General features: G+C 39.9%; 1 protein-coding gene across 4 annotated transcripts in view; it reads right to left on the bottom strand.

The window, feature by feature from the left end:
* The window catches only part of Opa1 (OPA1 mitochondrial dynamin like GTPase), a 73,794-nt gene that overhangs the window by 39,230 nt on the left and 20,273 nt on the right, over positions 1 to 14,291 (bottom strand). For all 4 annotated transcript variants that reach the window (XM_034514946.2, XM_034514943.2, XM_034514945.2 and 1 more), the window contains 11 exons: positions 11,326 to 11,430; positions 9,202 to 9,288; positions 8,512 to 8,625; positions 4,851 to 4,931; positions 4,655 to 4,729; positions 4,123 to 4,194; positions 3,941 to 4,040; positions 3,554 to 3,684; positions 1,511 to 1,583; positions 1,337 to 1,409; positions 416 to 531 (listed from right to left, as the gene is read on the bottom strand). In XM_034514946.2, coding sequence (XP_034370837.1) covers positions 416 to 531; positions 1,337 to 1,409; positions 1,511 to 1,583; positions 3,554 to 3,684; positions 3,941 to 4,040; positions 4,123 to 4,194; positions 4,655 to 4,729; positions 4,851 to 4,931; positions 8,512 to 8,625; positions 9,202 to 9,288; positions 11,326 to 11,430 — 1,027 coding nt within the window. The remainder of the gene's footprint in view (positions 1 to 415; positions 532 to 1,336; positions 1,410 to 1,510; positions 1,584 to 3,553; positions 3,685 to 3,940; positions 4,041 to 4,122; positions 4,195 to 4,654; positions 4,730 to 4,850; positions 4,932 to 8,511; positions 8,626 to 9,201; positions 9,289 to 11,325; positions 11,431 to 14,291) is intronic.

Here is a 14,291-nt window from a genome sequence, read left to right as displayed (position 1 = left end):
CACAAACTTGCTGTGGTTCTAAGTAGAATGAATAGTAAATTCTCAATGGCAAGTGGGGGAGGAGAACCTATTCCCACTGGTTGAAGCTATGGAAGCACAGACTTGGTACAGAGAGGGTGGGCACAGGCAAACAGTACAATGTAGGCTTCCCAGAGTCTCCCCTGTAAGGAAGGGTCCACGTTCTCTACAGTCAACTGAGCTTTCTCTAAACACTACTGCAAGCCTGCTGCTTCTGACAGGGAATATCAGCTCTTGTACAGGGGAAGGTTTGCATCTCTCTATTTTCAATATATTGTCCAATAGTAAAGCAAGAACTTGTAGACTGAGAAAGGAAGTGAAAAGATCTGCTGAATTCGGAAGACTGTCGACTCTCACATGACTGGATTTGTAGGCTTATTTTAAGAAGCCAGCTTACCTTTAAAACTATCAGCCTGTTGTTCAACCGACTCTCGAACCATTTTCCAAAAGCAGTCTGACACAGCAAGGCTTAGATTTCTTGTGGTAACCTGGTGTGCTTTTAGCATGCTTGTCCTACAGGAGACCAGAGCTAAAGTGTGTCAGAATGACAAAGGAGCACTTACTTCACACTAAGACTGCCCAGTAAGGGTTTCTGCAAGGAAGAGAATGGGTCTTATCTGAGCTGTCCAGCAAGGCAAGCACTTACTGAGCTCTGAAGTCTGTGACTAGCGTGGCTGAGGGAATGGCTTTTGTCTATGAGACACTGGTCAGTGTGGTGAGTGCACATGACCAGTGAGTACTGTGGCGGACAGTACAGTTCTACAGGCTCGTAGCTTCCTTCTCAATAAAAAGAGAATTCCTGGGCTACGCCTGCAGGAACGATTCTTACTTCTAGACCAATCTGAGGCAGGCATAGAAACTTTCCGAGTAGTTCAATTGCTCTTTCAGCCCCTCTTGTACTTTGTGGTTCAGTATCTAACTTTTCTGTCAATGTTTTCCTGTTTCTATTTAGGAATATCCTCTTGCTGCCTCCCACCCCAACTTTATTATTATAAGAGGAATGTGCACACATATTTAAAAAATAAAAACATTAATTAAAAAAAATCCCTTTCTAGGGAAGACAACATAAGAGGTGTAAGAATCGTCTCCGCCCACATCCACAGAGGCAGCCGACTGCACCATGTGATGAACTGCTTTCAATTCTGTCCAAGAGTAAGGACTCAAGGACAGCCCATTGGACACACACCCCGTATGTATAAATGGGGGATAAGTGGTAACAGTAAGCTCACTGCTACAAGACAGGATCAATAAAGCTGACGTAGCTCAGGGTAACAAGCTCTCACCGTAAAGTTGTTGAATATTATAATATGACACCTACTTTAGCAGTTTTGAATTCTGAAAAAATTCCTCTTCATATTCTCTTATAGCTTCAATGCTTTCAGAGCTGTTTCCTAGGAAAGACAGTGACCAAATTGTCATCAAAAAAAATTAATCTTTATTACCTCACACAACGAAAAGTAAAAGGAAGTTATAATAATCCATTTTTGCATACCTTTTCCTGTTACAACAGCAAAATAACCCAGAGCTTTCATTGGGAAGAGCTTGCCTTCAATTATCTGTTGTATCTATTTGAATAAATTGGAAAAATAAATGTGAAAAATAGACTCACTTCACTTTTAAAAGTACAACATCCAATTTAGGAAGCAACATGTTAAAACTCTAGACATGTATTATTTACCAGTGCTCAAAAGCATATAAATGTGTTCTCACTGTTATCTGAGGGAAATACATTTACCTTAGATATACTGAAAGTGTCTCATTAAAATGTATAAACCAAGATTAAAACTTGGAATGATTCACAGTGCTTCTGGTCAGACCTTGTTTGGGGTTCTTCCTCTGCATGAGTTAATTTAAATACAAGGTTATAGAGGCTTTGAGACAGTGATACTTAGTGCAGTAGCTAGCACAGAGAAGCACTCAATAAATAGCTTTATTCCTTTTTTCTTATAATTTCTTTGAATATTTGAAAATTTAAATTCATGTACAAAATTAAAGAATTACATTTGTTCTCTGTGCGTGTGTGTGTGTGTGTGTGTGTGGATACTCATGGAGATAAGAGGACAACTGTGGGAGTCAGCGCTCTCTTTGTAGGGATCTAACTCCTGTCACATCTGCTACAGTGCCTTTACCTGCTGAGACAGCTTGTGGGCCCTGAATATCTGAATTCTAACCAAGTTAGATTGTTTTTTATCCATTTTTCTTCTTATACCTACTTAAAGCAACATATTTTGGTTTTCAACTCTTTTAAGGACAAAAATCCTTTTCTGAGTGTGATAAACACTGGAGTCAGGACCCAGGAAAGCGCATATTCACATACACCCATCATTCACGCATGATGAGACAATTTTTACTTCTACTTCTGGAGGCCCGTTTAGATTAACACTGGAAAAGACAAGTTAAACCTGGGCTAAGGACTCAGGTCTTTGCCACAGAAAGCCTGAAGTAAGCTTCCACTGCATCTCAGATGAGATTCCAAGTGACTATCCCAGAGGAGAAAGGAATGAAAGCCACGGGGGAGGAATGGAGGTCGTAGACACTGTTCTATCTTGCTTCACCTTCTTCACACCAGGAACAACACTGCCATAGCAATGCTGCCTTGCTCTTAAAAATAAGGCAAGGGGGGTAGAGGCTCAAAGACAAGTTGCCACAGCAGGCCTGAGGGAACAACAGAAAAGGCCTGCTTTCCTTTGTCTGGCATTCCTGGGTAAGTAATGTGGTATGTGCTAACTAGCTTTCTTCTGAGAATTTGAATTTTGGCTCCACCTCTGGAGAGAAGGCTCCTGGAAACCTGAGGAGGATGCCTCTAGACTGTATCCCATGCATCTTCTCCTTCATGGCTCTGTAATGCATCTTGAGGCAAGTATGACTGTGGCAAGCCCTGGGAGTCCATCAAAAGAATGATTGCTCCTGGGGACCCTGACACAGAGGCAAAGTCCCATAGGTATAAAGTGGGAAAGAGACATCCTATGCAGTAGCAGTGGGAATGACGACCCAACAGCATTGTTCTACAGGCACCTATAGAATACGAATTCATCTGTAAGCAAGTCAGGTATGTAACACTTGGTGCCAGAGAACCATTCTAATTACTATGCATTATTTGATGATTAATTCATCACAAACTATGAGATCATATCATAAATGTCTTCATTCCTACCAGATGAGGAGCCTAAAGCACCAAAAAGCTGAATAACTTACTCTGAGATCACACAGCTAGCAAATGGTAGTGCAAGGATTTAGAACTAAGCAAATCTTCTTTAACTACCATTGTGTACCTTAAAGAGTATGTCTTAAGCCGGACCTGCACCCAGAAAAAGCCTACATTCTCAATGCTAGGGAAATAGCTGAGTTGGTTAAGTGCTCACCCTGAAAACTCAAACACCTAATTGTGATTCCCAGAACCCATATGGGAAAAAAAGAGCCTGTGCATGCTCTTGAGTGTCCTCCCTCCCTCCCTCCCTCCCTCCCTCCCTCCCTCCCTCCCTCCCTCCCTCCCTCCCTTCTCTCCCCTCTTTCATAATAAAGAACTTGCCCTCACCCTACTTGGACTGGCTACATTTTTTTCTGCCAGGTCTACTTTGGTCAAAACAAATATGGTTCTTCTTCCATGTGGATCCATCTGGCTGACAAGGTCTGTTACAATACTGCGCTCAGCATCTACAGATCCATCTGGAAAAGGAAAAAGACAGTGTGATCATCACTGACTGTAAACCTTTAGTCTCAACATGTTTACTTTAGGAATGGAGCCAATAAAAATTCTAATGATGAAAAATATCAACAATTTCCCAGCTTAAACCCCATTTGTTGACAGAATGAACAAGAGAGGTGAGAACATGTCTGTCACGTGTGTTTATAGGTATGCGTTGCTGCAATGCTTCAAGTGTAAGAGGGAAGTATGGGGCAGTGAGAATCTGCTGGGGTTTACCTTGGATGCACAGGATGATGGCGTTAGGATTCTGCATGTAAGCTTTGCTGATACTGAAAATAGTTTCCTTTGTGTCGGGAGCCATGCCTGATGTCACGGTCTTGAAGAAAAGGTTTTAAGAGTCATTACAGATAGCTTCCCCAGCAGAAATAAAATGGAACACATTTTCCGTATGTACTTACGTTGATGACACCAGGTAAGTCCACGAGCACCATCCTCTGCAGCCCAGGGCCTTTGACATTTAAAGATATGGTCTATTCAGAAAGAGAAAGATCAATCTCTTGTGAAGCGAATTTCTTAAGAATATTAAATATTCTGCCAATTTTCTCTCTGGTTCATTTAGATATTTATTTCAGAAAAGATCTATTTTCTTTTGATCCCATAGAAATTATTCTAGAAAATTCAGCCTACAATAATGTTATTTAGAAAATTTAAAAAAATCTGCTGAGTGTGGTGGCACATGCCTTTTATCCCAGCATCTATAAGGCAGATGGATCTCTGTGAGTTCAAGGATAGCCTGGTCTACATAATAAGTTCTAAGCCAGCCAGGGCTGAATAGTGAGACTCTGCCTCAAAAAACAAAAGTAAATTAAAAACTGAAAAGAAATGTATCTATACATATTGGAACAGCCACAATCTAAATACCATACTAATATCCATATCCATAAAAACTTCATTTCACCCAATCATGCTGAAATGAAGCACTGGCCTTACCTCAGGGCTAACAGTACAACCTTCTTTCACATTTTTCCTCATCCGGAGTTCGATTTCATGTCTTAATGCTGCAAGCTATTAATGAAAAAGAACAAAGTCCTAAGACAGTATTCATGACAAATACTCCACTTCACTGTCTTAGAGAACACAGGGATTATAAGGTGACACGGATGAACCTGAAATGAAGTCTACTTACATCTTCTTCCTTGGTGAGATCAAATTCTCGAGAGCTATCTTTAAACAAGGCCACGTGGTGAGGGCCTTCACTGAGAGTCACCTGGAAGGACAGACATACATAATGATACACTTACAGTAACATTAATCACAGCACGTGGACAGTCCAGACAGGGCTGATCACTGCACCTTCATGCTATGCTCAGCTGCAGTCAAGCATGGCTGCTCGGCACTGTCACTTCGCAATGAGACTATGGCTTCTCAGTCTTTTATGACCTAGTTCTGCTGGCCTCTCTCCTTTGGGCAATACTCTGAAGACAACCAAGGACAGAAACCAGCCCTCTACAGCCTGAAGAATTCAGAGAGAAGCCAGCATTTAACTTGAGATGAAGCCAGGGAAAGGGCAGCTCATTGAGCCGCCATTGCTCACTAATGTCACTACAGACGGAGAAACACAGGCTGACTTCAGACCTCACTCTATACGTTCAGGCAGAGTGTAGGCAAAGCTAAGGTTCCACAGCACAGACTGACCCTGGCCACCAGGAGTCACAGCAAGCTTCTTAGGAGAGGCCTTGGGGAGAAACAGTTAACAACAGTGACAGTGACAGCGACAGCGAGTCATTTTACAAGAGCTTCTAAACTTGATGTTCCTTAATTTTTAGTGCATACATTCCAAGGTATCATAATTGTACTGTTTAACTTTAAAAGATGCATTTGCTTACACTGAGATAAGCTAAGCAAGTTACATAAGAAAACAGAAACCAGCTGCTGAAAGAATTATCTAGAAGGCCTTGGGGGATTGTCCTATAGCTATTTTCCTCGGAATACTTGCTGATTTATGATGCTAGACAAATGGCTAAGAGAAAAGGCTTAAACTCTATAGCAATTACACTGTCAAACAGGCCCAAATAAGTAAACAAAACAAGTAAATAAAAAATTGGAATTCAGGGTTTTTAAGCAACTGAGACCTCAGGTGCTAAGATCCTAGCGAAAAATGAACTGCCGAAATGAATCACCAAGAAATTAATCCTTCATCTTATGTGCAATGTCCCTTTCAGACAGGGATATTTAGAAACCAAGCAAAAAGCTGGGATAAAGAAGTCAAAATGCTAAGTCCAGATTTGCCAATTTCACCTCTCTGAGGAGACACAAATTGGAGTTTATCAAGCAGAAGACAATAGCTTGCCTCTCTGAAAGCAACCTGCCTCCCAGGCCAGTTAATAATCACACAGCCTCTATAATTATGGTGCCTGTAGTAAAGAATAAGATGAATTCCCAGGGTCTTTCTACTGATCACTGTGTGAGAGGTGGCACAGGTTTGTTCTGGGCTTCAAGTGCCTAAACTGAAACACAGTAGACTCCCATTGGATGGTGAAATGGATGTATAAAGTTCAGTACACTGAATACCATCAATCAGTGAAGGAGAAACCACTATCACACTGTATAGTCCAGCTCACAGTCAGACCCCAAAGAATACTTTGAGTTACATAATATTCCACCTTGGTGCAGTTACATTGCTATCACTTCAAGATTTTAATACCAGCCTCACTGTCTCAGTATCTACCACAATTCTGAGCATACCTCTTGGTGATTTCAATTTTCCAATAACTAACCTCTATCAGACGAATGTAAAAAGAAAACAACAACCAATCCCCCAACCTCACAGATTCACTTTAAATTTATACCCACAGCCTTATTGGTAACTTCAGTCTGACTCTTCAATCTTTTTATTACCCGACTTCATCAGCAGTCACCATAACATCTTACAAAGCCTTTGCTTTTGTTCTTCTGCCTAGATCTTCTTTGTCTGAACAGCTAATAACCTGGCTGCATATTCTTCTGAGGAAGCAGAACCAAGCAGAGAGCCTCCTCAGCTCCTGCCCACTTAACCTGGCCCCGTGGTAAACTGAACGACGGGTGCCCAGCTTCCCCTTGCTCTTACTCAGGGTCCCTTCCTCTTTGATGCGTTCTTTCCCTGGCTCCTAGTTGATGCCATGGTCCGCCACACTGGCTTCCTGTGCCTCTAACCTAGCACGTTCTGCATCTTTATTTCTACTTTATTTCCTTATCTAGTAGATATTTCATCTTGATTCCAAAATTTATGTCTCTGGTCCAGACCACTTCCCTAATCTGTACATCCAGATACTTATTTATTGTCTCCCTTTAGCAAGAAAAATCAAACTCTTGAATATCTACCCTGACTGGACCTCCTTAGATGTTTCTTTGCAAATAACATTCTTTAATCTGTTCATGTCAAAACTCAAGTTCTTGATGACTGGTCTCTTATCAGTCTATCAAGAAACCTTGTTGGTTCTTTAAATAGTTTTGTAATCTCACCAATTCTTTTCACCCCACTAATACTTTTTGTCCACACCTATCCAACTAACCCAACTGCCTTTCATCTGATCTCCATGATTCGTCCACCTTGCCAAAAATCTCCTTTCAACACAGCAGCCAGACTCTTTTTGAAGGTGATGGAAGTCTGCTCAGGACGTCACTGACTTCCCATTTGACTTCAAATCAAAACCACAGCCTGTAAACTGTGCCAGCAGGTCATACAGATCTGCCTATCCTTGTCATCCATTGTCCCTCTGAGCTGTCACTGAAGAGTCTCCACTGTGGCCCAGCACTCTGGCCTCTTTACTATTCCTCCAGCGGGACTGCCTCCCCGACGTAAGAGCTGCGCACCTGCTGGTCTAGCAGCAGAACTGTACCAGACTGCAACCTGACTACTTCCCTCACCATCTGTAAATCTTGGTGCAGTGCCACCTTAGCTACGTCACAAACAAGTGTCCTGTTGTCCCCAATGGACTTTCCTGGGTCCATTTCTAACATACTAAATAGTATAAACAGTTAATATATATTATGCTTATGGAAAGAATCTTTTTAAATTTACTGCACACTGTCTAAATCCAGGTATATCTGACCTGTGGACCATGGGCTGGGCTACATGTACCTTAGAATAACTAGGAATGTGACACAATACCAAATCATAAACTTAGTTAAAATATCAAGATATTTGTTTACTTATTTGGTAATTTGGCTGCACAGTTCTCAAGTGTTCTATATATAATACCACAACGTCAAAAGTCAAAAGTTTACTCATGCCTGGTAAGTCAGTACTGGCACATATTAAGAGCTGAATAAATATTTGCTTAATAAAAGAGTCTACAGTCATTTACTTTCTTCCTGTCTCCATTGGTGAGTTGTTAGCGGTTCTACATATTGCACGTGCTCAGTGCATGCAAGCATATGTGCACGCGCACACACACCTCCTTTACCCCAGTGACTCTGTTCTAGCAATGGTTTCCTCCTACCATTTTTTTCTAGCTTAACAGATCATGATAACCAGCATATAAATTTGATAGGAAATTATCTACATTTGCTGACACCACTTGCAATATTCTCATTCTCTGAGAACAGCTTTTTTGTGTGTTATTCCAGATAACATCAAGAGACCTTACAGTGCCACCTAGACAGTCACTGTGCCTGGGATGTCCTTTTCCACCTCTCTTCCTTCACTCACTCTCAGCTCTAGTGTCCCCGGCTGTGCCCCCTATTAATACCTACAGTGGGAATGATCCCCACCGCTGTGTGAGAGCCTCCTCTTTAGCTGAGTCTGAATCCCACCACTGAAGCGGTGCTTCTCTGAGGTCCGTCAGTGGGACCAGCTCCCTTCCTACCTTCACTGGAGAGCGTGTCATCATCTCTCCAGATCCTCGTGGGAATATCCGTGCTTGAGCAATCATTTCCAGCACACTGGTTTTTCCAGCACTCTGATCTCCGACCACAACAACCTATCACAAGACACATAGCATGTATTAGTATTTTTTCTGATACCAAATTAAATGTAAGTTGGGTTTGAATGATGTCATTTAAAAAATATTTTAAGATATTTAGAGCCAAAAGAAGTGTTTGTTTTTTTTTAAAATAAAGAATGAAGTTTGAAGCATGTAGGTACTCTAGAGATACACACAGCAAAAGAATTAATTGGCTCCATTATTCTTATTTAAATTTTTAGTTTTGAAAACAATGCTAACTGAAAATTATTTCTAAAACCAGATCATTAATTTTCTACAAATATTTTCCAAAGCCAGTTTACATTTTACAACCATACTTTTGGATTCTGTGGGACTAAATTTCATCCATATGTTTACATTTTTTTGCCTACGTATTTTAACATTATAATGAATGTATAATGGCAAATATCTGACAATTTTCTTTCAAACCACATATATTTACTTTTATGGACCCCAAAATAAGGAACAAAGCAATGCTTCGTATTTGAGGTATCCCAGGAAATGCAGAAATTACTACGATACAAGGAGAGAACTCCCCTGCTGACAGCAGGTCTCTGTCTATTTTCCCCTTACCCGTGGCAGATGATCTTGTGTATTATAGCTGGCATCATAATCAGAAAGGACATCAAGAACTTCAGAATACATATCAATCAAAGATTTCTGCAAAAAAAAAAAAAATAGCAAAAGTCAGTGAAAAAAAATCAAAGACTACATATACACCAAGAGAAAAAGTAAATAAATTCAAATTTGCATTGTTTTTTATTTTATAATGTTTTCATAGTAAAACTCGTATAAGAATTAATGCCACTTATTTCAGTTTATTTATTAATTTAGGATATTATAATCTAGTTAGAAAGTAAAAGAGAAAGCTTATTAACATTAATGAGCTAAATACTAACACCATAAGAGTCAAATACATGGCCAGGTGACCAAGAGACAGAGAAATCACACTCTGCCAAGTCTAGGCTATGTGAGAAGAACAGAGGAGGAGGGGAAGAAGTAGAAGGCAGGAAGCACATGACAGTGAAGAGTGGTCAGGGAGCACGTGCATGTAAGAGCCTAGAACAAGAGTAGAGAAGTGGTCAGGGGTCAGCGTTCAGGCAGGAGAGCCTATGCACTCTCAGAACTGGGAAGGCTGCAATGCATGCAAAGGACAAATGTCCTCCAATGCTTTTCTCTGGACACCAAGATTAAACATGGAGTTATGAATCCAACAGCATCCAGTAAACTGTCTAAGGAGCAAACACACAAATGTCTGAGAACAAAGGGTACCCATCAAGCATACTAAGTAAGGCTTAGTGGGAACACTATGACTGTTTAAGCATACTTTTGCCTCTTAATACATAGAGACTCCTAAATGGTAGACAGGTGCTCTCATATCTGCTTAAAATAAAGCACATTTCATTACCATTAGGAAGGGAAAGCACCATTCCAAAGATAACTAGTCCTAAGCCTGAGCATGACTTTCAGTGGCCAGGCAGCACTGTGAAAACAGTCAGGCTTCCCCGCATTGGGTGATGATGACTTAGAGCCAAAGCTACTAAAGCATGTTTGCTAAACTAGAAAGACGTCTTCGGATCTTGGTTCTAGAACATGTGGCACGATCCACTATGACTCTGGAATCCGGCAGCAACTCGTTTTTACTTATTCTGACACAATGATTACAGCATTAAACTTTCAAGTTAAAAGAACCATGTCAACTTAACACATCTAGCTTAAGTCTGTGGCGATAGTATGACTTATTTAATATCGATATGGTAATTAACAATATGTTGATGACAATATGAACATGCACTTGTTTTTAAAAATGTAATAGCTATAGTAGAAAATTTCCCTTGGAAAATAAGAGTTAAAATTCAAAACTGAAGACAAATCAAACGGAAATACTAGTAAGGCAACCGTGGGATGAGTCAGGTAAGTATTTGGTAAACTACAAATCCTAATTTGGGGCAGGCAAGAGGGCTCAACATATAAAGGCACACTCCATACAAGCCTGGTGACCTGAACTCAACTCGTGGAAGCCAGTAAAAGGGGAAAGGGAGAACCACCCCCCAACACAGAGAGACAGAGAGACAGAGAGACAGACAGACAGACAGACAGACAGACACACACACACACACACACACACACACACGGCACACATATATATGCATACATAATAACTTTTAAAAAGGATTCAAAAGAATCCCAATTTTATAAATATGAAAATGAAGCCTGAAGATAATCTAGGTATTTTATTAAAATAGACTGATTCATAAAAAAGTCCTTTTAAAATATGAAGATCTTTGTGGGCATAATATATGATGGATTTGGAAACCACAATTTATGAAATATTTACACTGCCTAGAAGTGAAAATAATAACATGCTTCACAATTTACTAAAGTGTTTTATCATTTAGGGGCTGGAGAGGCGGCTCAGTGGTTTGGAGCATGGGCTGCTCTTCCAGAGGATGCAGGTTCACTTCCCAGCACCCACACATCCGCTTACACAACCATCTGTGCCTACAGTTCCAGGGGATCTGAGGCCCTCTTTTGGCTTCCACAGGCACCAGGCATGCAAGTGCTGCATAGATCTATATACCAGTAAAATACCCATACACATAATATTTTTTTTTAAAGATAAATGAAAACACTCATTATTTCACACCCAATGACAAATGCCAATGTTCTGAGAACGACTAAAGTTAGATGAAGCACCTTGAGTTTCCTATGGTGGATGCCCTTGTCATCCTTCTGCAGTACCAATTTCCTCAGCTCTTTGTTTTCCTTTTCCAAACGTTCCAAGATCCTCTGATACTTTAACTGCAAAAAGACAATACACATGACTGTGTAAGAAAAAGATCAGCAAACAAATAAATATTAAGTCTAATTAAAATCTTCCAAAATTCTGAAGTTGTATGACTTAACTCGTTACACTTATTATTTTTACATTTAAATTCTCTATGACAATATAGAGAAAATAAAACTGATTATTTCAAGCAAGCAGTGAAATCCATAATTTTCCATTAAAATCGAGCATTTAACTTAAAATTATTTGCTTCCTATGTTCAAGAAATAATTTAAAAATACTAAAAAAATTACAAGTTAAAGAAGTCTGGACTATCCTTAGAAACAATATTTTCTATGATTTCAAAAATAAAGTCTTCAATACAAGGCTATGGCTAAAACTTCAATTCTTCTCATTTGGACATTATTTTAACAAAGACGATATGCTATACCACATTAACAAGTAACACCCAAGCCCAAGGGGTCATGTGATGACCCCTTTACCAGAACCCCCCAGGAGGAGATGCTTTACAGGCAGGAAACATACTGTCAGGAACCCCTGGCAGCTTCCCTAAGGTCATCTTGTAAACACAGCTGCCTGAGTAAGTGGCCTACATTCTTCTAGATTCAGTCAAACGTCCATGTCTAGAGAAGTTTGTTTGTGCTTCAAATACTGACATAAAAACATATAATTAAGAAAATAAACTTATTGCAGGTTATTTCAAATTAGCAAAATGGCAACCCACTTTGCTTTTCATGGTGAGCTGTTGAAACTGGTCATCTCCCAAAAAATTAAAGACACACTTCCCTATAATCAGCAGGATGCTTAGATGTACAACCTATATCACAACATGCAAAATATTTCTTAGACTTTTTAGGCCTAAACGCCTGAGAAAATGGTAAATAACAGGAAAGCAAAGTGCTATTCTTAAAGAATGTACAAGCTGGGCCTCATGGCCTGGCACAAATACAACTACTTGCCTGTATGATAAACATATTTTGTAAAGCGTTCTTTTATAGCCCATAAAGATAGTAAACCTAGTAAACCTCTAGTATTTCTTTGCTCTTTAGAAAACAGTCACTAGCCAAACAGTTACTTGAAATAGTGTTTTGTAAACCTAAAAGGGTCTTTTAGGGGTTGGAGAGATGGCTTAGAGGTTAAGAGCACTGTCTGCTCTTCTAAAAGTACTGAGTTCAGTTCCCAGAAACCACATGGGATCTGATGCTCTCTTCTGGCATGCAGGTATACATGCAAATTGAGCACTCACATACATTTAAAAAAAAAAACAACAAAACAAACCAAAACTTATTGTTTAAAAAGACTAGCTTATTGACTGCATAGAGGTTGATGTCAGAAGTATCCCCTCTCCAGGAAAAAGACATTGGGATGGGTATGGCCCTCATGCCTCACTGGACAACGACAGGAGGACCAGAGCCATTACAAGATCCCCTTTAATTACTGGAGGTCAGGCCTCTATCCCCACCTTGGCAAGATTAGAATCGCCACGGCCCATCTATATTTGGAGAAGGAAGGAGATGTCAGGGGCATCCCTGCTTATACACTGAAGGCCTAAAATCAGCCATAAGCCTAAAATCAGCAATAGGCCTGGCATACATGCCTACTAACACAAAGTCTTGGGTCTCTGTGGAAAAACGCTGAAACAGATGGCTATAAGCTATTGTAAACAGGCAGCTTTTGTGGAAATTTACCAGCCTGAGTAGTCATAGACATTGTAAATAGGCAGCCTTGGTGGATAGTACCAAATTAGATAAGGACAAGTGAATCATAGACAGAGTCATAGTGACCTGTCCCCTGAACCTTCACCCAGCTGACATCCTGTTCTAAAAGATATCTGTACTCCCCTTGAACACCTATGCTCCTGTGTCATCCCCTTCCCCACATCTGCATTTTTGTGTTGATAACCCCTGTGTTAAAAAGTAAAAATTATGATTTGATAATAATAATAATAAAAAAGACTAGCTTATTGAGCACACCGTAAGGGAGCAGTGATCTGGGCAGTAAGGAGGGTAATGATGCTTAACACATGGCAGAGAGGCCTCAAGGAAGACAGGGGCCAGCCAAAGCACAGGTGCTCTAGTGCAGTTAGACGTGGGACTCCATGAACAGATGAAGGAAAGCCATGCACCAGAAATATACTAGTTATTTCATTTCATTCAGATTACCCCTTCTTGTATGTTTTCCCTAAAAAGACTCAAGATGGTAAGTATGTCTTTTGGCTTATAAAAGTAAGTTTTAATGATGTTATTTATATAGAATAATTGCTGTTGGAAAAGTTTATTCCAGAAAGCTAGCTACTCATTACATAGTATAGAAGTGATTTTTAAATAAAGTAATGATTTTTATCATTAACCCTAAAAGATCAATCAGCTTATACCACCAGAAATATCTTTAGGAAAAAATTTTATATTGATTTCAAGATTCAGAGAAACAAAGAAAGGGGCTTGGGGAGTCATTAGAAATATGTGAAGTCTCAAATTTCTTTACTTTGTATCTAGCCTAGCAAAGTGACAATATAAGTGTCAGACTATATAAGGACAAATGGACAAATACTTTCATCCGTTCCCCCCAACTCCCCACAATAGTTTATCTTTAAAATCAGAATGAGATTCACTCCAAATAGGAATCTCTATATAAATGAGTTAACCTGGTACTCACCTGGTTTCCTCTTTATTCACTATTTCTCAATTAGGTTTTGTACATACAAAAATTACTGCTAGAGGTAAGGACCTGACATTAAGTATTGCAACTTTTGCTTCACTGGAAAAGGAATACAATGTCTACATCCCTATAGAAGTTACTGGGACTGAGGCTGCTGCTCACTGTCACAATGCTTGCCCCAATTTGGGATGCCCTGGGCTCAGCTCCCAAAGAAAGA

Source organism: Arvicanthis niloticus, chromosome 12, assembly GCF_011762505.2.
Source record: "Arvicanthis niloticus isolate mArvNil1 chromosome 12, mArvNil1.pat.X, whole genome shotgun sequence".
Classification (NCBI taxonomy): Eukaryota; Metazoa; Chordata; class Mammalia; order Rodentia; family Muridae; genus Arvicanthis; species Arvicanthis niloticus.
This window is presented reverse-complemented; position numbering and strand designations above follow the sequence as displayed.